Source organism: Eumetopias jubatus, unplaced genomic scaffold, assembly GCF_037043125.1.
Source record: "Eumetopias jubatus isolate StellerSeaLion01/CBP00866 unplaced genomic scaffold, mEumJub1_p1.0 scaffold_17, whole genome shotgun sequence".
Taxonomy (NCBI): domain Eukaryota; kingdom Metazoa; phylum Chordata; class Mammalia; order Carnivora; family Otariidae; genus Eumetopias; species Eumetopias jubatus.
In genome coordinates, this window is record NW_028274823.1 from 42,362,574 (window position 1) to 42,386,500 (window position 23,927).

A 23,927-nucleotide genomic window follows, 5' to 3' on the forward strand; every position below is an offset into this window, starting at 1 on the left:
CTGGAAAGTGATGCAAATCTTCTTGGGTGCTGCCCCTTGCCCATGCTGCCTCTCCATCAGTCATGCTTCATGGACTTGAGGTTATAGAGGGAGGACAGGCCATGCTCAGAGGGTCTGGCTGGACCAAGGGAGTGCTCTTGGTGGGGCAGGGAAGTGTGGGGCGGGCACACAGCCTGTAAAGGAGCACATATAAAGAACAGTCCTGTTGACCATCTCTCCCACTCTCAATCTCCCTAGTCTCTGGCCCTGGTAGTCACCCCACTCTCACATATCGTCCCCTTGTACAGATCCCCTCCACTCACTGCTTCCGTGTTCAGGCCACATAAGCCCACCTGATACTGTGTAGCTGGCTCAGGTTTATGGCCTCGAGTTCATAAGTCCTCCACCAAATTCCTCCCCTTCAATCTAAGGGAGTTGTTACCCAAGTACACTGGAGCACTGACAAGCCCTAGGTAGGGGTCTTCCTGGTTACCTAACACAGTGATTCTACCTCCAAATCTTAGCTGACTGCAGCCATTGCCCATCTGTACCTGGTTCTGCCAAATAAGCAATGGGACCTAGGGCAATGCTATCTGTAACTTATAGTGGGCAGATGGCCCATCCGGTGATCTTGCCAAAACGTAGGTTCTGACTAAGAGGACCCAGGGAAGGCCTGAGTCTGCATTTCTAACAAGTTCCTAGGTGATGCCCTTATGGCTGGTCTGAGGGATCACACTGAGACTGGGGTCAGTGCCACCCGCAGCCCCGGGGTGGAGCCATTTCTGCTCTCAAAAGCCCTAGTTCTGTGGATTTGTCCCCACCCTATCCCCTGCCCTCGCTTTATATTCAACATTATCATATGAATAGTTTATAGTTTATTGAGAAGCTACCATGTGTCAGATGCAATAACTCTTGTTACGGATGAGTAAAGAGGGAAAAAATAAGTTACCCAAGGTAGACAGGAGTCAGGCCAACTCTGACCTGGGAACCTGCCCTCGCAGCCGCTATGCTTTGCAATTTCCATTTTCCTCTATTTACTGGCCCTAAGGTCAGTGTTTTTAGCTGTTTTCCTCCCTGACCTCTCTTGCCTGGGACTATCTGGCTAACTCCCCGTCCCCAGACTTGGTCTTCATCTTATTCTTGGTCACTGGCAGCTCTATTTCTAATTGCCCTTTTTTTTTTCCTTGCCTTAGTTCTACTGCTCTACTTCCTTTTCCCCATAATTCCTTGAGTTAAAATGGTCATAATAGCCCAACATCATTGGAAATAGAGTAAGTAGTGAAGGAAAGCAGGAAGGAGATCTACAGAATGGTGGAAAAAGATCAGTTTGGGGTGCACTGGTGCCAGTCAAGTGGTAGATTTTGAGACTAAGCTGTCAGAACTTCTCCACAGGTGCCTGGATGGCTCAGTCAGTTAAGTGTCTGCTTTCAGCTCAGGTCATGGTCTTGGGGTCCTGGGATCGGGGAGTCTGCTTCTCCCTCTCCCTCTGCCCCTCCTCCTGCTCATGCGCTCTTGCTCTCTCTCTCTCTCAAATAAATAAATAAAATCTTTAAAAAAAAAAAAAGAACGAACTTACTTTCCATAGGTTAAAGGGGTGTGGCAAAGTGTCTGGCGAGGCAGGAAATGTGTTAGACCTGTAAAGAAAGTGTCATCTAAGTACCTCATTTATTCCTTGTATCAGTGTCTTTTCTGTATGTTGCTGGTCCACAGAGTACAGGCAGCTCCCTACTTATTCACTGATTTTCTCAGTCATTCAGCCTACGGGGAAGAAGGGGCTCCAGGCAGGAGTGTCCCCACACGGCCGTGGGAAGGACAGGAGATAGGAAGGCTCTGGTCCATCTGGAGCTAGAGAGACTGTGAAGGCAGGGGGAAGTGGCTGGAGCTCAGTCTGGAGAGGTGGGCTGGAGGTCCCGTAAGCCTCATTCAGGAGGTTGGAAATGGAAATGATTCTATGGGAAATAGCCAGTGAAGGATTTAATGTGGAGGAGTAACATGGGCAAATGTTCTTTAGGAAGAGAGCCCTGTAAGATGGAGACTGGACTGGGGCAGTGGTAAGACTCGTGCTATAAAGGTGTTTGATAGATGGGATTAACATCTATAATCAGTTGACATTAAATTAAGGACTATATCCTTGATAATGTGGGTGGGCCTCAGCCAATGAGTTGAAAAACCTTAAAAGCAAAGCTGAAGTTCCCCCAAAGGAGAATAAATTCTGCCTCAAGACTATAGCATCCACTTCTTCCCAAGTTTCTAGCCTGCTAGTCTGTCTTATGGATTTTAGACTCGCCAGCCCCACCGTCATGTAAGGCAATTTAAAGAAACAAATACATAAATAAATATATTCAAATTAATAAAAATAAATAAAACTGGTTCCTTGCAGAACTGGGGGCACAGTTATATTATGAATTAGTGGAACATTAATCAAATATGTGAAGTAGTTCTTTTTAAATATAAATCTCAGTTGAATGGATTTTTTTTCTAGAGAGAGAGCGTGCCCACGAGTGTGTGAGCAGGAGGAGGGGCAGAGGGAGAGAGGGAGAATATTAAGCAGACTCTGTGCTCAGTGAGGAGCCTAACGTGGGGCTTGATCTCATGACCCTCAGATCATGACCTGAGCTGAAATCAAGAGTCAGGCGCCTGGGTGGCTCAGTCGTTAAGCGTCTGCCTTTGGCTCAGGTCATGATCCCAGGGTCCTGGGATCGAACCCTGCATCAGGCTCCCTCCTCGGTGGGGAGCCTGCTTCTCTCCCTCTGCTGTTCCCCCTGCTTGTGCTCTCTCTCTCTGTCAAATAAATAAATAAATTCTTAAAAAAATAATTTAAAGCTGAATTTAAAGCCCCAAGACAAGACAGTAGTTATTAAAATTCACAAATTTATTTTATTATCTTTATTATTATTTTTCCATCCTGTTTAGAGTCCAAAATCACCTACTCTGAAATGCCAGACCATTCTCATTGACCTAACAAGATTGATTCTCATCTAAAATACACAACTTTAATAAATTGAACAATAATTTAAACATATGTAGCTTTAATTAGTCTTGTTAGCTTACAACCCCACACTCCTGTACTTTAGAAACTTAAATCGTACTTACTAGCCAGAATTTTGGGATCTTAAGTCAGTTAACATCTCAGTTTCTTCATCTGGATATGGGGATCATTTTGCCTTGCCTTTGAAGGAACCCTGTGAAGGATTTTTGTGGGAATCACAAAACTGTCTGCAAACTCTATGAGCTGCAAAGGGCCATTCTCCTTAGAAGGCATTACCTTAAAGTAAAATTGGTGAAGACTCAATCAATCCTCTCTGAGTACAGATAACATTAAAACCGGTGCTGAGACCTTACAAAAAGGATGACACAGGGCTTCCCAAGGGACAGGCAGGACCACAGAACACAGGTGGAACACAAACTGCGTTAATCTCATTGAGTTATGTTTTTGACATTTTACTTAAATTCTTCAGATTATGTCAAGAAGAAAGTCTGTCCAGAGCCATAGGCCTTCCCATTTCTCAAACTAATTGCTCCTTTCACAGCGAAAGACCAGGCTTTGGGCTCACTGGAAGGCAATATTATCTGGCAAGAACGATTTTAAAAAAATGTTTTAATTACCTGCTATTTATACCCAATAATACTAATTTTCCATCTCCTATGACAACATACAGTTTCCCTTTAAAATAAATGCACTTAAATAAAAAATCTTGACTTATGAGCACGGGTAATACAGCAAATATTGGGAAAATGTTGTGTCAAAGATGGATGGTGGGAGAAACACTACTCTAAAACACTCTGAATGGGCGCCTGGGTGGCTCAGTCGTTAAGCGTCTGCCTTCGGCTCGGGTGATGGTTCCAGGGTCCTGGGATCGAGCCCCACATCGGGCTCCCTGCTCGGCGGGAAGCCTGCTTCTCCCTCTCCCACTCCCCCTGCTTGTTCCCTCTCTCACTGTGTCTCTCTCTGTCAAATAAATAAATAAAATCTTTAAAAAAATAATAACAAAATAAAATAAAATACTCTGAATGTTTTTCTGCACTTCAGTATCCATTCTCTTATCTAGAAATGCAAGGTTCCTTCTTGGAAGACTGAAGAAAGCTAAGACATCTGCTAGTCACCATTTTTTCATTAGCTTGTTCTGTTTCTCACAACCACCTTGTAAGATAGGAAGTATCATCTCCATTTTATAGTGGAGAAAAGAGATTTTGACAGGTTACTTGTTCAAGGTCATACCATGTTGGTGCAACAGGCAGCATTTATATCGGGAAGTAGGGCAGGGTCTGCATGAGGAATACAGCAGTGACACGATTTCATCTGTTACCTACTTGAGATCAAGTTTCAAGGAGCTCACTATAGGAGAGTTCTGGAAGTTAAGAGCCCTGACACCTTTAGCACTTTCAGCAGAGCCTAGATGAGGCAGAAGCTGTCTTTTCCTCTTGGGGGGAGGATGGCATTTGCCTTCTGGAGTTTTGCTCGGATTTTGGTCTGAGTGCATGCAGAGGGTTTTTTTTTTTTAAAGATTTTATTTATTTATTCATGAGAGACGGGGGGGGGAGAGAGAGAGAGAGAGAGAGAGAGAGAGAAGCGGAGGGAGAAGCAGGCTTCCCGCTGAGCAGGGAGCCCGATGCGGGACTCGATCCCAGGACCCTGAGATCATGACCTGAGCCAAAGGCAGACGCTTAACCATCTGAGCCACCCAGGCGCCCCTGCAGAGGGTTTTTAATGAATGTCCAAAGGGAGAAGGAATGAAGGGAAACACAAGGACCAAAACGAGGAGGGAAAAAGGGTCATTCTGAGAGCTTTGATTCCTTGGGAGTCCCACATCCTTTCCTGGTTCCTCCCTGGGGTGTCTATTTTGGGAACATTGAGATATTTTAGGCATTTCGCTAAGGTTTAAAATGGGATGTTTATAGCACCTCAATCCTGGCAGACAGATGGAAACAATTAGCACCATATCTTGAGAATCTCATACTTGGAAACTTCTCAGCAGCTCTGATGCTTAAAATCCTTCTCTGGGTGGTTGGAGCAGAGACAGAAAGAGAAGGGAAATAAAATGCATTCACCACCTTTTACATACTAAGCCCTTTAATATAATCTCCTAACAGTTACATGAGGTAGCTGCTGTCATTTACCCGATTTCCCAGAAGACAAGACTGAGGCTCAGAGAGGTTAAGTATATATATGCTCTGTGCCCAAGCTCACACAGCCAGGGAGTTAGGGAGCTGGAGATGCAACCTATTAATTCCCTCTCTGCTCTAGTCAATAGTCAGCAGCATGATGGCTCAGAAAGGCTTCTGCTGGGTCTTGCACTTCTGCAGGTTAGCGGGCAGGCCGAGTTTCCTACTGCTCCTAGACAAATGCGCAAAACTCCTTCCCTTAGCCTGAGAGGTGAGGCGGAGGGGCACCTGGCCAGCTCTGCGACTCCCCCTCACACTTCTGTGCTTCCTTGCTCACCTCCCTCACCACGCTCCTGCCCAGCTGCTTCTCTCTGTTCTTAGACTCTGCCGAGCCCTGACGTTTTGTCCCCGTTGTTCTCTCTGCCTGGGAAGTTTTTCCTGCAGCCGGCACCTTCTCAGGCTTCAGGCCTCAGCCCATTGGCCATGTTCCCCGACCGCTGCAGCTCAAGTGTGTCCCCATCCCCTTGTCTACTTGTTCTTCATAGTCTATCTCTCTGTGGACATATTTTGTTTCTCTGTTTCCCCATTCAGCATCTGTCCCCCTCTGCCCATCCCCACTAGAATGTAAGACCTGCAAGGGTGGCTGTTATATTTTTACTTTTCTGTTTGTAGCTTAAAATATACTAACGTTATCCTTGGCAAGTATTTGTTAGATAAAGGGATGGCTGAGGCAAGGATGTCAAGTGCATGGGCGGAGCTTCTGGGCTGAGCCAGAGCAGACAGGACGGGCTGCTGGGAGCCGGAGGCCACTGGAGGAGAGTCCCCAGAGACAGGATGCACCATAGCATGGGAATGTACGGAAGGGAGCCCGAGGAGACTCCTGAATGGCAACGAGGCTTCAAATGGAGAAGACTTCGGGGTTAGCAGATGACCGCAGGAGCCTTCAGAGAATCTTGTCAATATGGAGGACTTGGCCCATGGAGGGGAGCCTAGGAAGGGAATGAGACATGAGGGTGTGACCACAGAGCTGCCTCCCAAAAGCACGCCCGTGGGCTGGACACTTTCCCTGAGCTTCCTCACTGGCAGGGAGACAGCGTTTATCTGTGCGGTGGGATCTCTCCGTCCTTTAGACAGTTAGTGGTCCCCCTTTAGTTCATGGTGCAGCAGAGTGTGTAGAAACACTTGGAGGCAAGCCCAGAGGCACCCCAGCATGTGGGGACAAAGCTGATGGCGGCTGTCGCAGAGGCCAGGACTGAGGCGCACCAAGCCCTGGAAACAGTGCCTGGTGTACAGTGAGCACCATGGACTGTCTCCTCGTATTGTCAGTATCAGCTGGCTCTGAAATGAAATTTGCAACATTACAGAGATTTCAGTGTTAATATAAATTTGGGTTGCTCCCTGAGGGCTGGCAGACTGGAATGGAGTCCCTGAAGTGTCCCCAAACAGGTTGCTCCCTATCAGAGTGGGGAAATGTGGTCGGGGCTGCCAGGGAAATCCAGAGCCGCCAGTGCTTCCCAAGTGTTTGCACTCCCTCCAGGCATCCCCTTACCCCTGTGGACAGAATGTAAAGTTCACCTGTGACCCTGGGGTCAGATAGAGTTGGTAGAGAGAAGTGGAATGCAGACATTTCCTTCTGCAGTGGGATCTCGCGCGAGCACTGGAACAAGGGGGACACTTGTCTTTTGTTTTGTTTTGTTTTAATGGAGAGGATGATGACTAGTTTGCCAGCATTACCTCCTGTGTTTGGGGTTGCCCTTGATATGGAAACTGTAATCCCCGACACTTCCAGCAACGAGAATAGCAACTTCAAGCCTCAAGGAACTCTTATCTCTAACAACCGAGAGGGGTGTTTGACGGGCCAACCTGATCAGTTATGTGCTCTTCTCGATGTTGGATGTTCCCTTTAATGGAAAGAATGATTGGGCCTTTTAGCTGTTTAGCATTTGTTGTCAGGATTTCAGGATAATTCTCTGCAGACAAGTTTAACATAACTGATGAACGTTGTTGGCTTTCTATTTCAAGAAAGGAGGTGGAAAGGGAGTGCTTTTTGGGGGGGTTTGCCTAAAAATATTTTCTGCAGGGCAATGCTTGAAATTGTTTTAAACTTTTATTGTAGAAGAACAGACACAGAGAACCATTACAACAAATGTGTAGCTTAATGGGTCGTTCTAAGGCGAACACCGTTGTAACCATCACCGAGGCTAAGAAATAGAACTTTGCCACCCAATCCAGAAACCCCTCAATATTCTCCAGCTCGGTCACAGTCCCTTTACTCCCGCAAAGGTAACCATTATCCAGGCTTCTACAGTCACCACGTCCTTTAGTTTCTTTATAGGTTTATCCCTCTCACATGCATTCCTAGAGCCTATGTTTAGTTTTACTCATTTAAATCAATTTGATAGGGCGCCTGGGTGGCTCAGTTGGTTAAGCGACTGCCTTTGGCTCAGGTCATGATCCTGGAGTCCCGGGATCGAGTCCCACATCGGGCTCCCTGCTCAGCAGGGAGTCTGCTTCTCCCTCTGACCCTTCCCCCTCTCATGTGCTCTCTTTCTCTCTCTCTCTCTATCATTCTCTCTCTCTCGAATAAATAAATAAATAAAATCTTTAAAAAAAAATAAATCAATTTGATATATCTTTTAATTGTAGGTTCCTCTCCAACCCTTTCTCTTCTCTTAAAAAGTTATTGAGCTACAATTCACGTACCATAAATTTCACCTTTTTAATGTGAACAATTCAGAAGTTTTTGGTATAGTCACAAAATCGTGTAACAAACACAACGAGTTCCAGAATATTGTCATCGTGTCCTTAAGAAATCTATACCCATTTGCAGTTACTCCCCACTTCCTCCTCCCCCAAACTCCTGCCAGCCACTAATCTCCTTCCTCTTTTCTCTTTCTATGTCCATTCTGGGCATTTCATATGAAAGAAATCATATGATATGTGACCTTTAGTGACTGGCTTCCTTAGTGTATTGCTTTCAAGATTCATCAATCTTGTACAGCATAGATTCTAGTGACAGTTCCATGGATATATACTTATCTCCAAGCTCATCAAGTTATATACATTAAACATGTACAGCTTTTTGTATGTCAATTACACCTTAATACAGGAGTTTAAGAAAAACGATTCACCCATCTTGTAGCATGTAGCAGTACTTTGTTCCTTTCTATGGCGAAATAGTATTCCATTGTATGCATATACCATTTTGTATGTTCATTCATTAGTTAAACGTTTGGGTTGTTTCCACTTTTTGGATATTACCAAAGATGCAGCTATGAATATTCGTGCACAAGTTTTGGTGTGACATGTTTTCATTTGTCTTGGGTATATACCTAGGAGTGGAATCGCTGAGTCCTATGGTAACTTTATGATTAACTCTTTGAAGAATTGCTGAACTGTTTTCCAGAGTGGCTACATTATTTACTATTCCCACCAGCAATATATGACGGTTCCAACTTCTCCACATTTTTGTCAACACTTACTATTGCTCATCTCTTTGGTTATAGCCATCCTTATAGATCTGAAATGGTATCACATTGTGCTCTTGATTTGCGTTTACCTAATGACTATGTTGAGCATCTTTTCATGTGCTTATTGGTTATTCACTGGAAAAATGTCTATTCGTAGTCTTTGCCCATTTAAAAAAAGTTGGGTGACCATACTTTCCAGATTGCCTATGACACTCTCAGTTTTGCCTATTGTAATTGTTTTTTTTTTTTATTGTACTTTTAACTTATTTACCATTGAGGTATAGTCAACATCTTCAGCCATTTTAAAATTGTGTTGTATTTTTACATTGAACTGTGGGAGTTCTTTATATAGAGATGATCCCTGACTTGTAATGGTTTGAGTTACAGTTTTTTGACTTTACGATGGGGCAAAAGCCACACATATTCAGTAGAAACCATGCTTCAAACTTTGAATTCTGATCTTTTTCTGAGCTAGTGCTATGCACTACATTCCTCTCTCATGACAAGGGCAGTGGAAGTGAGCCTCAGCTCCCAGTCAGGCACAGGGTCACGAGGGTAAACAACTGATACATTTACAACCATTCTGTTTATTGCTTTCAGTACACTACTCAATAAATTACATGAGCTAGACAACACTTTATTATAAAGTAGGCTTTGTGTTAGATGATTTTGTCCAACTATTGGATAATCTAAGTGTTCTGAGCACATGTAAGGTAGGTGAGGCTAAGCTATGATGTTGATGGCGGATCTAAGAACTCTTTGCCTAGTTCTAGATCCTGAATATTTCCTCTGATGTGTTATTTTCTAAAAAACTTACAGTTTTATGTTCTATATTAGATCTACGATTCATTTTGGGTTAATTTTTATAAAAGATTTGAGTTTTTTTTTCATGATGGGTCCAGTACCATTTTATTGAGTTACTATATTGAAATGATGGTCTTCGCTCACCATACCACACCAGCCTAAAATACTTTTAATGCAATTTTTTCCTAATCATGAAATGATTGGGAAAAAAAAAAAGAAAACACATTCAGTATTTCATGAGATATTTTGAGATTCAGAGATTTCCTATTTGAAAATCATAATCTTGTCTGTTTTTTCTCCAATAAGTAGCCTTTCATTGTGGCTTCAGAGAGCTAGAAACACATGGTGGAATGGGAGTGTTTACTCCTTACGTCTCAAGCAAAGTTTAGGTAAAGAAATAGGAGGGAGAAAAAAGAAAGACAAGAGAGGGCCTGCCCTTTAGCTTGGAATCTATTACTTTTTACCTGGGTGACCTTGGACTGCCTTCCTGCCTGTCAGTGGGAACCACAGACTTTTCTTGGCAGACTCCTTGTTGCAAACAAACTCTCCCACATAAAGCTCCCAGGTCTGGCTACAGCACACTTCTGGCCCCCAGGGGAGAGAAGGAAGAGCAAGGCTTTTTCTCCCAGGAATCCAAGCGGGACTTCCAGGTGTACACAGGGAACTGAGCGGCTGGCTAGTGGAGAGCTTGGATTAGCCACGTTCGATGGAGGGATGAGGGCGCCATAATGTGCTCTCCACCCTGCTCCCCACACAGCCCTCCCTGAGGCTGTAGAAAAGATCAGTGACGTCAGTGGATTAGGAAAAGCCTGCCTGGCCTCTTCCTGCTGCCACCCCACCTGGGACTGGAGATTAGTGGGTGGCAGCTTTGTCGGGCGGCGGGGAGGGGGTACGGACAGACATGTAAATGTCAGCTTTGGTTTAAAGGAGCCCTTCTAAGAAGAGAGGAAGGAGAGGACCAGCCTTCTTTATCCCTCCTCCAGCAAAGCAGTCCTGTGCTTTCTTGTGAGTCTGCACCTTTTCAAAACACAGGGCTCGCTAGTCCGTCTAGTGATTTTCACTCTTCATGCAGGTATTGGGGATCATTACAGACAGGGCTGCTGTCGGCACCAAATCCAACTCTCCATATGGCAGAGGAAAAGACATGAATCATGCATTGGAGATAAAAAAAAAAAAAGACCAATGTTGTTAACCTACTTTCCCAGACCGAGGGGAGCGCAGGCAAAGGATGCTACCTGGGCATGGCTAGCTGGCTCTCTTTAACAGCACAGGCCCCGCTCAGAGGGAGATGCCATTCTCGGGGCTCATTTGTTCATTCATTTATTCCCTTAAGCCTTCATCTGGGAGTTTATTTGCTCATTCACTGAATCAGCCGGCCAGCCTAGCCACCACCCCCATAAGCATTTCCATAGCTTCTCCTGTGTGCCCAGCCCCAGAGACGCAGAAGATGCAAACAAGGTGCCTCATGCTGCCCAGAGGCCTGGACTGCGCCCGGGCTGGAGTGGTAAGTGCGGGCCCTGATGTGCTGGGGACATCGCAGAGACTCTGCCACATATGTGTCTTTGCAGGCATGAGCTCGGTCTCTGTGACCCTGGCCAGTGCCCTGCTGGTCAGGGGCGAAGCTCTGTCGGAGGAGGAAATCTGGTCCCTCTTGTCCTTAGCTGCTGAGCGGCTTCTGGAAGACGTCCGTGAAGGTACGAGAAAGTGTTCGGGGCAGCTGAATCACAGGGTGAGCAGTGCAAAGCTTCCCGAGCACATTTCTGGCTGCTCCTTCTCAGATGAGTTATCAGGAGGGCAAATGACCCCTACCTTTGGAGCTGCATTGGGAAGGCAGGCCTGGCTCTTGGACTGGCATGCATAGGAGTTGAAAGAAAGGCCTTGCTTCTAGGGAGACAGTGGCTGCGGCTCTCTGGGCCTCTCCCCACACCTGGACAGTCGGAGCCTAATGACACAGGAGGCAGGGGCCAGCTACCGGGACAGCCAACACCCCCAGACTGTCCCCTGCCTGGTGGCGCATCACCTTGTGTCCCATCAGGGGATAGAATCCACACACTAGGTGGTCCAAAGAAGGGGAGGGAGGTTAATACAAACAATTATTAAATTCCCACCGAAGGCTAATTGTAAGATGCAAGGAAATTCTACATGGTCCCCAGGGCTGAGGGCGGTACCAGTGAGGCACAAACTTTGAAGGGAAGCCCCTTGTCCAGCTTGGGGTTCACATCTGCTGGAGTGGCTGTGCTTGGAGCCCACGATGACAGCGAACTCCGCGGCTCTGCGGGGCTAGAAGGGGCCAGCAGTCACGGGACGAACGAGGCACAGGAATCGCCAAGAGGGGCGAGGGTCAGTGACCCTCTGGGTGGAGGCGGGCACTGGGGAGCCACAGCTTCGGGAGCCAGTGCGGGCAGGCGGCCTGGAGCCCGCGGGATCTGTGCAGACGGAGGGATCACTTGGCCAGGCCGGGCCAGGAGGTGGCCCCGGACCGCGGGTCCTGCGCGTGGGGTCTCAGAGCTGAGCGTCACGGGGCGTCCTCGCGCGCGCTCCGCGACCCGGGAACAGCAGGAGGGATCCCCGCCTCCCGCAGTGTCTCTCCAGCGCCCTCTACTGAGAAAGCTGCAGGTCGCACCCGCTGTAAAGGACAGATGCTCAAGGGAAGGTATTGAGAGATGAATTTGAAGCTGCGAGACATCTCGCTGGTAACTGGAACAAACACTGACTACCCACACTCAGATATCAGCTCTGAAGTCACCCACCTGTACTCTGACTCCTCTCCTCAGGCTCCCCGCGGGTGCGATCACTTGAGTAGCAGGTCCCAGTGTGGGAAGATAAAGGAGGCTGTGCACCTGCACCTTCAGTATCATCTTCCCTGTGATTCTTCACTCCCTGTTCCCTGTCCCGGGGGAGACTGATGAACAGCTAGGTACAGTACACCCAGAAGACCAGCTGCCTTGGTCCCAGGCTTGGCTCCAAAGACCTCAGGCTTGGGCTTATTTCCAACTGGACCTGACTTCTTTTTACCTCTTACCTTGAGACTCTTGAGGCGCTGAGGGATTGGGAGGCAGATGCTAGTTTTCCTGGCCACCACTGCAGCCACCCCTGGTAACACACGCTCCTGTGCACGCATGTTATCAGGCTTGAGTTTATTTCGCTTTATGTTTACCTGGGTCTTGCTCTTAGTCCATCCCAGGGGCACCTGCTGGTCACAGTCTCACACTTGGCCCTCTGGACAGTGGTCCCATCTCTATACTCTCATCATGGCCTTGGTTTCAGATTCCTCGGACTATGTGGTCTGTCCCTGGTCAGCCCTCCTGTCTGCAGCCGGAAGTCTTTCTTTCCAGGACCATATTTCTCACATAGAGGCTGCTCCTTTCAAGGCCCCTGAACTGCTACAGGGACGGAGTGATGATGAGCAGCCTGATGCATCTCAGGTAAGGTGTGTGGCATCTCTGCAGCACCTCTGGGCCTGTCCTGGGGAAAGGCGTCCCCAGCTCCCAGCTTAGCCCCAAGGAACACTGAGGCAGAATGGGTTTAAAGAATTTTATTTCCAGACTTTTTTTTTTTTTTTTTTTTTGCCTGCAATCTATTAGCTCTTAGATGATGACAGGTCAACTTCTCTGAGCTCTAATTTCTACATCTGTAAAATGGGGTTCATTTGCCATAATCCATCAGCTTATTATAAATATTCAAAAAGAAGTGTTAGAAAAGTCGTGGGTAAACGGTCTGGGACATTGGTACCCTTGGCAGCGTGTAGCAAAACCCTAAAAAGTCCTCAACTAGGAATTTATCCTAATGCATGAGTAAGGATTGAGTCAGCTGCAGCAATGTTTACTGTTGTATTGTTGACGTTAATGATAAATTGGAAATAAACTAAATGTCCAGTAAGTAAGACAGCGTTACGGTAACACTGTGGGGGCTTATGGAATGGCTTGAAAAGAACTTAAATATGTGTATGTACAATGTGACCTTACGTGAATAAACACACACAGACACGCACGCGCACGCGGAGATAGAGACAGAGACGAGAGAGAGTTCTAAAATATATAATATATACTAGGGTGTCTGCAGTGATTATTTCTGGATGGCAACATCAGTGATGCTTTTAGTTTTTCCATGGGCATGTTTTGCTTCTGAATTGCACAAGGTCTAGTAAACATTATTTTCAATTTTCAAAAGAAGAAATCCTAAGGAGAGAGCGGTGTAAGGCAGGCAAACGGCGCTCAGGGCACAGCTGGCCCTTCATCAGCCAGTTCGGTTTCTTCTTCCCGTCCTTTCCCGAGAAGAGTGCGGCCCGGAAGTCCCGCCCCTCTCAGGAGGCATCCCGGAACTGGGGCTGCTTTTCCTTTGGGCTCGGAGAACAGGGCCTCGGTGTCCTCCGGGGTTGGTTTGCCTGGGCCCAGGTGTCTCCAAGTCAGATCCCAGCAGTGAAAGCAGCAGTGGCCCTGACTCTGTCGCCCCAGAGGCAGTCACCTGGCACTCCAGGCCCCGACACCCTTTCCTACACTGACAGAATCCCAGGGGTGAATCCCCGGACTCCCGTGTGAGACACAGACGTGGGTGCCTCTCAGTCCCTCTGTTTGGATCTGTCTGGTGGTGCCTCCTCCACTCTGAACTCGGCTGAGATGCCACAGCTGGAGCCGTGGGATCTGACTTTCTGAGCAACCCCTAGAAGGGCATGTGCTAATGCACCCCGAAAGTGCAGGGGACTTAGCTTCCTGTGGGGGGGTGAACCTCAGCCAATGGCAGACTGGTGCTTAGTAGGCCAGGAGACAGAGTCCCCTGGCCACTGTCTCCTTTACTACTTCCCTCCACTCAGTTCTATTAATTGCTCTTCTCTACCATCCCCCAGAGGCTCCTCTCTGCATCAGACAAGGCTTGGGTGCTGTGGGAGGTGAGGCGAGCAATCAAGAAAGTGGTCTTAGCAGAGGCTGTGATCACAATCCTCCCCCAGCTCTGGGCTCCATCCTGAGCTTTGGAGGATGTACTCTGACTCCTCTCCTTAGGCCAACATCCAGCTTTCCCCAGCACACAGACACATTTACTCCACTGTTTGGATTGTTAATTCCAGTGCAGGTAGAAGGGGTGGGCAGGTCTCTAACTACAAGTCACTCATGCCATCACACCCCATCCTGTGCTCATGGCAGACATCACCAATTGATCACAGTGTTCTTTCCCATTGAGCCAGGAGTTGCCTTCCAAACTGTCACCACCCTTCTCCAGGCAGTATCTACTAATGGGCTGAATTTGGGATTTGGGATGAAGCCTTTTGCCATTTTGGCCTTGGGCCTCACCCTAGGATACTTAGAGCCCTTGGAAGCCAGGTCAGTTCCCGAGTGTGGTTGGTTCCTCTGGCAGTGCTCAGGACCCTGCTCCAGCATCTGCTTTCAGGGGTGATTCTCCGGAGATGAGGATGCAGCTTGTGAACTTTTCTGCAGGTGTCTAGTCACATTCATTACTGGCTTAGGGGTACAATTTCAGAGAGAAAGTTGGCACATGTGATACTTGGACATATACCCTTGACCTAAAGATGCAAAAAAAAAAAAAAAAAAAGCCCCAAAACAAACTAAAATCACTCAAATTTAACTGAGTGGATTTCTCAAGTGACCATGCCTTTTTACGCATCATGTTTTGTTAATTCAGCGCTTCCCTTCTGAAGTTCCAAAAGTCATTTCCTGCAAAGAGAGATCTTAAGGGGAATGTGCCTTGTCAGTTACTGCAGAAGCCCCACAACAATAATAAATAGACATTGAGAACTTTGTATGATCCAGAGGCAACATAGCCAAGGTCCCGGGCAGGGGCTCTGGCTCAAGTTTAAGCTTTAGGTCTTCTTTGGGAAAGTTCCCTAAGTTGCCTTTGCTTTGCCTCTCCTGTAGAATGGAGGCAATTAAAATACTGACCTCCTAGGACTGGGGTGAGGACTAAATGAGTTAATATAAGTAAAAGGCTTAGAGCTCAGCTTGCCATGTAAATGCTCTGCATCTGATAATCATAATAATTATCATTACCATTTCTAGGTGTTTTTTACTCAATGCTCATGAGTATTCAAGCAGAACACTCACTTTAAAGATGAGCAAAGTGAGGCTCAGAGAAGTCAGACAATGCTCTTCCATTTCACCATGTTGCTTTCTGACAACACGCGATGCTTTTAAATCAGGCCGCCCCCGAGTGTGTCACCAATAGAGGGTTTTGGCTACAGGGACCAGAAAGCCTAAAATACAGAGGCTGGAACCACAGATACAGTTACAATTTGCTTCGCAGGGAGTCTCGGGTTGGCAGCTCAGTAAATGTCATCGAGGATCTGGGCTGTGTCTTTCCATTCCACTCTTCTTAGCTGCTGGATTTCTGCTCTCGTGCCTGTTGCCTCGTGGTCTCAAGATGGCAGCAGTGGATCCATCTATCCCATCAGTGGGCAAGGCAAAAAGGAGGAAAGATGGGGCCAGCTACCTGCGTTCTTATTGTTAGTAAAGCAAAGGCTTTCTCAAACGCCACGTAACAGACTTCTCCTGCATCTTTTGCCAAAGTGGGGTGTCAATGGTCACTGAGGCTTTAAGCTGCCAGAGTAGGAGGGAGATGGGAAAGTTTATGGGAGTCGCAGATGGACGGTAGTCGGGCTAGCCAGCCAACAGGGTTTGCCGTGTGTGGAACTGGAATGGTGTTTTATTTGCAGGACTATGGCATAATGGAGGTGATTGCAATTTAACCTGGTGGGTTTTTTTGTCTTGGGCAGATGCACGTGTATTCTTTGGGCATGACCCTCTACTGGTCAGCAGGCTTTCGTGTCCCACAAAATCAGGTCTGTAAGCAAGAGACGCCAAGTCTCACCAGGTCATGTCTTTGGATTTCATTAGTGGTTTTCTTCAGGACGGGGATCACATGTCTTGGGCCGTGTGTCACCACTCTGTCCTAGGTTCTGGGAAGGCACTGTCAACCCATCACAGAGGTGCTCCTGCTAAGTTCAGAAAGCACCTGAGAATGCTGCTCAGCGTGGCAATGCAGCCAGCCACGGTCTAGGACTGGCAAGACTTACCTGCTCAGAGGAAGTAGCAAACTAGAGGGTTTTACAGATAGCGAAGATACAGATGTAGAAAACGGCCCTTCCTGAAGTGACGTGCTTCCCTGAGAAACGGTTCTGTGCTCAATGAATTTGGAAGAGTGTTCATTACAATATCTTCCTCTCAAAGATTTGGCAGAGTAATTTATTAAAGACTCTGAGAAAGCCTGAAGCAAAGGAAATTTTAAACTTTATCACAGCATTGTATAAACTTTTTGACCACAGAATGTGTGTGTGTGTGTGTGTGTGTGTGTGTATGTGTGTAAATTTTCATCTGACACTATAAGAATTCCTTAGAAACCAGTGTAACAAAAGCTGGAGAACCCTGCCCTGTCTGGCTCCCCCCCCTTCCTTTCCTTCCTTCCTTCCTTCCTTCCTTCCTTTCCCTTCCTTCCTTCCTTCCTTCCTTTCCCTTCCTTCCTTCCTTCCTTCCTTCCTTCCTTCCTTCCTTCCTTCCTTCCTTTCCCTTCCTTCCTTCCTTCCTTCCTTTCCCTTCCTTCCTTCCTTCCTTCCTTCCTTCCTTCCTTCCTTCCTTCCTTCCTTTCCCTTCCTTCCTTCCTTCCTTCCTTCCTTTCCCTTCCTTCCTTCCTTCCTTCCTTTCCCTTCCTTCCTTCCTTCCTTTCCCTTCCTTCCTTCCTTTCCCTTCCTTCCTTCCTTCCTTCCTTCCTTCCTTCCTTCCTTCCTTCCTTCCTTCCTTTCTTTCCCTTCCTTCCTTCCTTTCCCTTCCTTCCTTCCTTTCCCTTCCTTCCTTCCTTCCTTCCTTTCCCTTCCTTCCTTCCTTCCTTCCTTCCTTCCTTCCTTCCTTCCGTCCTTCCTTCCTTTCCCTTCCTTCCTTCCTTCCTTCCTTCCGTCCTTCCTTCCTTCCTTCCGTTCTTCCTTCCTTCCTTCCTTCCTTCCTTCCTTCCGTCCTTCCGTCCTTCCTTCCGTTCTTCCTTCTTTCCTTCCGTCCTTCCTTCCTTCCTTCCTTTCCCCTCCTTCCTTCCTTCCTTCCTTCCGTCCTTCCTTCCTTCCTTCCTTCCGTCCTTCCTTCCTTCCTTCCTTCCTTCCGTCCTTCCTTCCTTCCTTCCTTCCGTCCTTCCTTCCTTCCTTCCGTCCTTCCTTCCTTCCTTCCTTCCATCCTTCCTTCCTTCCTTCCTTCCGTCCTTCCTTCCTTCCTTCCTTCCATCCTTCCTTCCTTCCTTCCTTCCGTCCTTCCTTCCATCCTTCCTTCCTTCCTTCCTTCCTCTCTCCTTTGCCCTCTCTAATTCAACATCCCAGTGTTTCTTGGTGCTTTTTGTTCTTGTCCCTCTCCATGTGAAATATTTCTCAGCTTCCCACTACCCCTGGGGTTAAGTTCCACTTCTCAGCAGGGCATACCTGGAGCCCCAAATTGGGTTCTTACCTGTGGCTCTGGTTCCTCTCTGGAGCTCTGCCGTCATCTGGGCCAGCTTCCTGAGTGTGTGGCCTATGTAATTATAGAGTGCCCTGCACTTACAAGGGCCCATGCTTGATTTAGTGCTCTGATTTAATGACCTCGACTTAATGTCTTGATTTAATGGCCTGATTTAATGTCTTGAAATTCTTAAAAGTTTTGAACAAGGGGCCCCGCATTGTTGTGTTTCCCTGGGCTCTGTCCTGCCCATAGCCCCCTTCTCAAGACACGACCCCCCTTAGCATATACTGCTCCCTCTATCATGGTTCACTCCCCCATTTTTCTCCTGGTTTCTGAGATTTAGTTCATGTTCTTTCCTCCAGCTCCCCACTCCCTCCCCAGGCTGAATTAGATCTTTTCCTCTGTGTTATTACCATGTCTTGTGCTTCCCAAGACCAAAGTCCTTGTCCCTTGAGTTGACCGTCTTTCTCATCAGACTGTGAAGTCCTTGAAAGCAAGGAGTGTCTGCCACCTTGTAACTCCAGTAGCCGTGGGGTCCCAGGCACATCAGAGGTACTCAGATTGGCTGCATGAGCCCGGGACACGGTATCCCTCTCACACATGGGGATGGGGATTCATACGGCTTTCCATGGCCAGAAATGGTGGTGAAGCCTTTGTCTCAAAAATGACTCGTGGTACGGGGGAGCATGAGAAAAAAACCTGAGGTTGAGTCTGAATTTGAGGACTTCTCCATATAAACAGTGGCCATTTAAATGTGTGAGGGAAGTGCTTAATAAAATGTTTTTTCTTTTGCTTGATGGGTACATGTGACATAAAGTTCAGCCAATGATTATTGACCTTGTGCTGACCACTGGAGATTCCAGAGTAAAAAAAGGCACAGTCCTTATGTTCCCGGAGCTCACATTCTAGGGGAAAGGCCCGGTGAGACCCACATAAATACTCTGTGAAGTAATTTGGCAGAAAGTAATTGAGGAAGTAATTCGAGAAGTAATTACATTGGAGAAGTAATCGAGAAATGATTTGACAGGTTGCCCAGGTGGGTGTGAGTTGAAGGCTGATCCCTGGTTTGAGCTGAGTGCTTGGCATAGGTGGAAATCCATTCTGTCAAGCACCTATTTTTCATAAGTATTCCAAGCACATGTCTGTGCTCTCTGTGCACCAAAGAACATTCCAGACTAGAAAGTAGCCAACTTCACACAACTGGTGCAGAGATAATTGCTCTGCATTTTGTGGTCCCAGGGATAGAGCTTGTGTCTGTCCCTAAACTCTCCAGAAGGGGCAAGCATCTGTTCAGTGGTGTTGAGATCATGTGTCCCTGAGTCCCCACTGCACACCAGACAAAGCGCTGGGCTCAGTGGCAGCAGCTCTTCGGACTTCTCACACAGCCCCTCTTTCCTCCAGCCCCTGCGGCTCCGTGAGCCCTTGCACTCCATTCTGCTGACCATGTGCGAAGACCAGCCTCGCAGGCGGCTGCCCCTGCTGTCAGTTCTGGAAGCGTGTCAGGTTCATCAGGAAGAAGTGGCTGTATACCCAGCCTCTGCCAGTCTCCACGTCCGACAGCTGGCCGGCTTGGTTCTGGGCACCATCTCCGAGGTCAGTGTAGATCTGGGCTTCCCAACCCAGAGGGCACCAGCTACAGGTAGCAGTTGACATGTAAGTTAGCTAACTTATAGTTCATTGAAATGAAAGAAAATGAAATATTCAATTCCTCCATCACATCGACCACATTTCAAGCGCTCAGTAGCCGCATGGAGCTGGTGATGAGCATACTGGACAGGGCAGACACAGAACAATCTCATCATTGCAGTTCTGTTGGGCAGCGTTGGTGACTGAGACCAAGACTAACGCAGGGGCCATGTGGATGGAGAGGAGGGGACAGCTGGGGCGGATGCTGCCCCTGGTCATTTAGAAAAGGCCTCTCCCATCTTGTCTTCCTTGGATCCCTCTGTCTTGGCATCTGAATATGTTGCTCCTACTCATGGAGCCAGAGGAGCTACAATGAAGCACAAATCACACAGTGAGGTCGGGGAGATGGACAAACAAGAAAACCTGATATAATGTCGTATCGTAGAGGGAGATGTGAGTAAGGTGATGAGGGAAGGTGACAAAAGGGACACTTCCCCTGCCTGGGGGACAGAAGGGGAGAGGTCTGGAAGTAGAGAGAACATAGCTCTGGGTCTTAGAGGCAGCTAAGAGGAGCTTAGCAGGGAGACCCTGGCAGTAGGGGGAGTGCATGAGCAAAGGCACAGTGGTGCAGAAGTCCACTGGTAGTGGGGGAGGGGAGCGGATTACCTCCAGGGTGCGTGTGGCTGGTGGAGTCTGGAGCCTGTTCTGGTTGCCAGAGTGCCTTTTTAGGCTCTCTCTGTGTACAACAGACACTTCTGAACTGACTTAATCTGACAGCCAGTCTGTCTGTGTCTATACAAATGTTCCCTCTTGACTTTGGGACGTGGATGTGTGACTCACTTGACCTTCAGGTGGAGAGGAGAGTTGTGGAAGGAAGCTCCTCTATGCCGCAGGACAGAAGCTGCCTGCTCAGGAATAGGCTGCATCAGGCCAGCTGTGAGAACCCAGCAACGTGGGCCCTGGAGCGTCTGCACCCCTGCAGAGGTGGGTACATCACCCTGAGCATCCCCATTCTATTGTTTCCTGCCCCGAGTGGGCCAGATGTCCACCCAGACAATCTCCCCTCTTCCAGGGAGCCCCCAAAGTAAAGGGGCTGTGTCCTCAGGAAAGCTTCATCTGGAAATATTATTTATATCAAACATAAACTCATTTTTTTTTAAATTAAGTTTGAACTGTCCAAGTTGATAAAACAAATTTCAACACACAACATAAGAGCAAATTTTTTTTTAATTAGTGTCTAGGTGGAGCAAAAAGAAAAGCAATCTTTAAAAGATTGTTTTTGTTGTTGCTCTAGCTGTGTTAAGGGCATGGTTTTTAGAATAATCTTCAAATCTCCTACTGTTCTCTACTCTTCAACTGAATCTGAGGGGTAACTGGGTGATAGACAGTAAGGAGGGCACCTGATGGAATGAGCACTGGCTGTTACATGCAACCGATGAATCACTGAACTCTATCTCTGAAACTCTTAATACAGTATATGTTAACCAAATTGAATTTAAATAAAGGATTTAAAAGAATGTTATTGTTTATTGTCCCTAAAACAAGGCACTCTTTGCCACTAGGTCTTAACTCTCCCCCTCAAAAAAACCGAAAATACAAAAAAACAACAGAAAAAAACCAACTCCCCTGACTCTCTGTAACTGTCATTTCCATTTCTCACATGAGCAAATAGACTCGGAGAGAGTAAGTAATTTTGCCAAAGTCACACTGCCGGTAAGTTACAATGATGATATCCACACTCCAGGCTGCTTGATTTGAGAGAGTCATGCCCTTTGTGTCTTCCCGAGTCCTCCACCATGCTGTTTGCTTAGTTTCAGGGAGAAGCGCAGAGACCCAGAGCTCCCTGGAGCCCGGTCTGAGCACCTCAGTACACAGTTCCCACAGCTTCTCGGTTAGCAGGTAAGCAGCAAGGTGTAGAGGTGTGGGCCATCCGTGTGGGGACTGCCGTACCTTGCTTCTTGACTGATACTGATGCAAAACCTTTTGCTGCTTCAGAAAAAGCTGATCCTATTCCATCGGCAGGTGAAAAACAAACCCACATTTAGGCAGATGTGCAGCCAAGGTGATGAGGGACCGGCCGGTAGCTGTGCTGTCAGGCATTCTGTCTCCTCTGGGAATCGAGTTCAGGCTCAGTTCTAGAAGTAATAACAACATGCTCCCAGGTTGTGATTATCTGTTGCCCCAAGAGGCAGCATAACAAACGACCACAGAACACAATGTTTAAAAATAATAGTTTAGAGGCACCTGGGTGGCTCAGTCTGTTAGGCGTCTGCCTTTGGCTCAGGTCATGATCCCAGGGTCCTGGGATCAAGTCCCGCATTGGGCTTCCTGCTCAGCGGGGAGCCTGCTTCCCCCTCTTCCTCTGCCCCACCGACCCCTGCTCCTGCTCTCAATCTCTCTCTCTCTCAAATAAATAAATACAATCTTAAAAAAAAATAATGGTTTATTTAGCTCTTGATTGTGTGAGTTGGGAAATTCAGGCTGTGCTCAGCTGGATGCCCCTGTGCCTCTGTGATCAGCTGCAGCCTGGCCAGGCAGCTTCACTTCTGGGGGTGGCTGGCTATTATCTGGGGGAGCCCTGGATCTTCACCAGCAGGTTAGCCCTGGATTGTCCTTATGACAACGGCAGGGTTGAGAGAGAGGGAGGGAGTGGGGGAAGGATGGAGGGAGGGAGATGCAAAGGGTGCTGGTCGGATCCTTACATCTGCTCAAAACCCACATGGGACCATATCGTCCCACATCTGGAACATTAGGAATTCTGAAGCTTGGGTATTGATTTCTTTACATATTGATTTGTTGTCCTTCCACAGTTCAGCCAAGGGCTGTGGTGATACTTGATGTCACATACACAGCTGGGGCCTTGACTGGATGCTGTAGGGTTCACCTCACAGTGATTTTTCCTGCTATTTAAAACTCTGTGCTCTGTTTTCCCCCCAAAAAATAGATTTTTTTCCTGATTCCATAAACAATGTATTTTTTTTTTTTTACCAAAACATTTTAAGCAATATATAAAATTCTAAGCCGGAAAGTCAGAACCCCCTGTGACTCCATCACCGGCTTCAAGGTGTTCAGGAGCTGGGGTCATAGGACCTGCCTGTCCAGAGCGCAGTGAGCTGAAGCCGGGTTGTGGGGCGGGGAAGACATGGACTGGGGCCTTGCACCTCATACCCCGCCCCATTCCTGTGGCTCTGCAGCCTCAGCGGCCTCCTTGGAAAAGTGCATATGGTAGCGCCCCCCACCCCCGTAGGCGTGGTGCAAAGGGAAAGTAGCGGACACAGCCTGTCCAGTTGAACACCTGCGCACCGTGGGCTTTCACTGCTGGAGGCCCTTTCCATTGTGCATCATCTCTCCCCTTCTTGACTGCGGGCCAGTGCTCTTCCAATGGAAGCTCCCCAAGAGCTTCAGGACGGACAGCGGCTCAGCTCCAGTGCCCCTCCCTCTGTGGCAGCTGAAACCTTGCTGCCGGCAGCTCCTTCTCAAAGGGCTTTTCTGCGAAGAAGAGGAAAGGTGAGCAAAAGAGGACCGAAGGACATTCTCCAAAGAGGTTTGAGTGGGGAGTTGTGTGTGGCTGACACAGTTGTTGAAAATGGGCAGGCTCCCTGGGCTGAGATTTCCAGAATTAAACTACAACAAACTTGACATTTGCAAGCCAGGGCAATAGGTGTTTATCGGGTGGGCTTGAGGTGGTAGACGTTGTGTAGGATAGAAGGTTGACGGTGTCAGATCACACCGTTCAGGAAGCTGAGAGCCACCAATGTGGGGTGGTGGCAAAACAAGGTATGTGATGAGAGGGCCCAGTGTACTTGGAAGGTGCCTTCTGAGCAGGCAAAATGCAGGAGCCAAGGTCTGGGTGGGGCAGAGGAAGAGAGATTCTCCATTCTGCCTGGTACAGAGGGTAATAGGGTTTGGGCAAGTGTGGGGAATAGAGGCTGCAGGGTAGCCAGGCCAGCCTTCCTTGGCCTTGATGTCCAGGCTGACAGGAGGCACAGATGTCTGGTGGCCCCTGCAGTGTGCTCATGCCTCCAGGGGACGCTGTCTCCTTGCAGGCGTCTCTATTGAGGGTCCAGCTTGCTAAGCCTGTGCTGGAGGGTGAGATCAGGGCTGGTCCCAGGGTGCACCTTCTGCCAGAAACAGCCCTGGCATCAGCCAGCAGAACCACTTCCACTGTTCAGAAGAAAAGAACCCCTTTTCACGCTACCATTAGCTGAAAATTGTTTCAATAACCACATAAGCCCTCAGTGAAAATGAAGGGATAATGGTCCACTGGAGCAGGGACAAGCCCCTGCTGGGCTATTCACTGAGAAGACTGCCTTTGCTGGGCGTTCTCCTGTGCATCTGCATCCCTTTGGGAACATCAGACCCGGATACCCCCAGAAAGCCTTCATCTGTCTGCCTCTCTGCTGCCGAGAGATTTGCTTAAAGATCCTTAGCCAATTTGAGATGAGTTGAGCCTAGAGTAGCCTCAGGATGTCCTCTCCCATGTGCCTCTGGGCTCCCATACTCCCCACTGGCCCCTGCTGCCCTCATA

At 47.9% G+C, this 23,927-nt stretch overlaps 1 protein-coding gene across 1 annotated transcript in view; it reads left to right on the top strand.

The window, feature by feature from the left end:
• Positions 1-10,926: 10,926 nt before the first annotated feature.
• The window catches only part of FRMPD2 (FERM and PDZ domain containing 2), a 77,035-nt gene continuing 64,034 nt past the window's right edge, over positions 10,927-23,927 (top strand). Inside the window, exons 1-7 of the mRNA XM_028098892.2 lie at positions 10,927-11,050; positions 12,624-12,781; positions 16,078-16,143; positions 19,175-19,366; positions 20,251-20,383; positions 21,211-21,298; positions 22,771-22,906. Of these exons, the coding sequence (XP_027954693.2) occupies positions 10,927-11,050; positions 12,624-12,781; positions 16,078-16,143; positions 19,175-19,366; positions 20,251-20,383; positions 21,211-21,298; positions 22,771-22,906 (897 nt within the window). The remainder of the gene's footprint in view (positions 11,051-12,623; positions 12,782-16,077; positions 16,144-19,174; positions 19,367-20,250; positions 20,384-21,210; positions 21,299-22,770; positions 22,907-23,927) is intronic.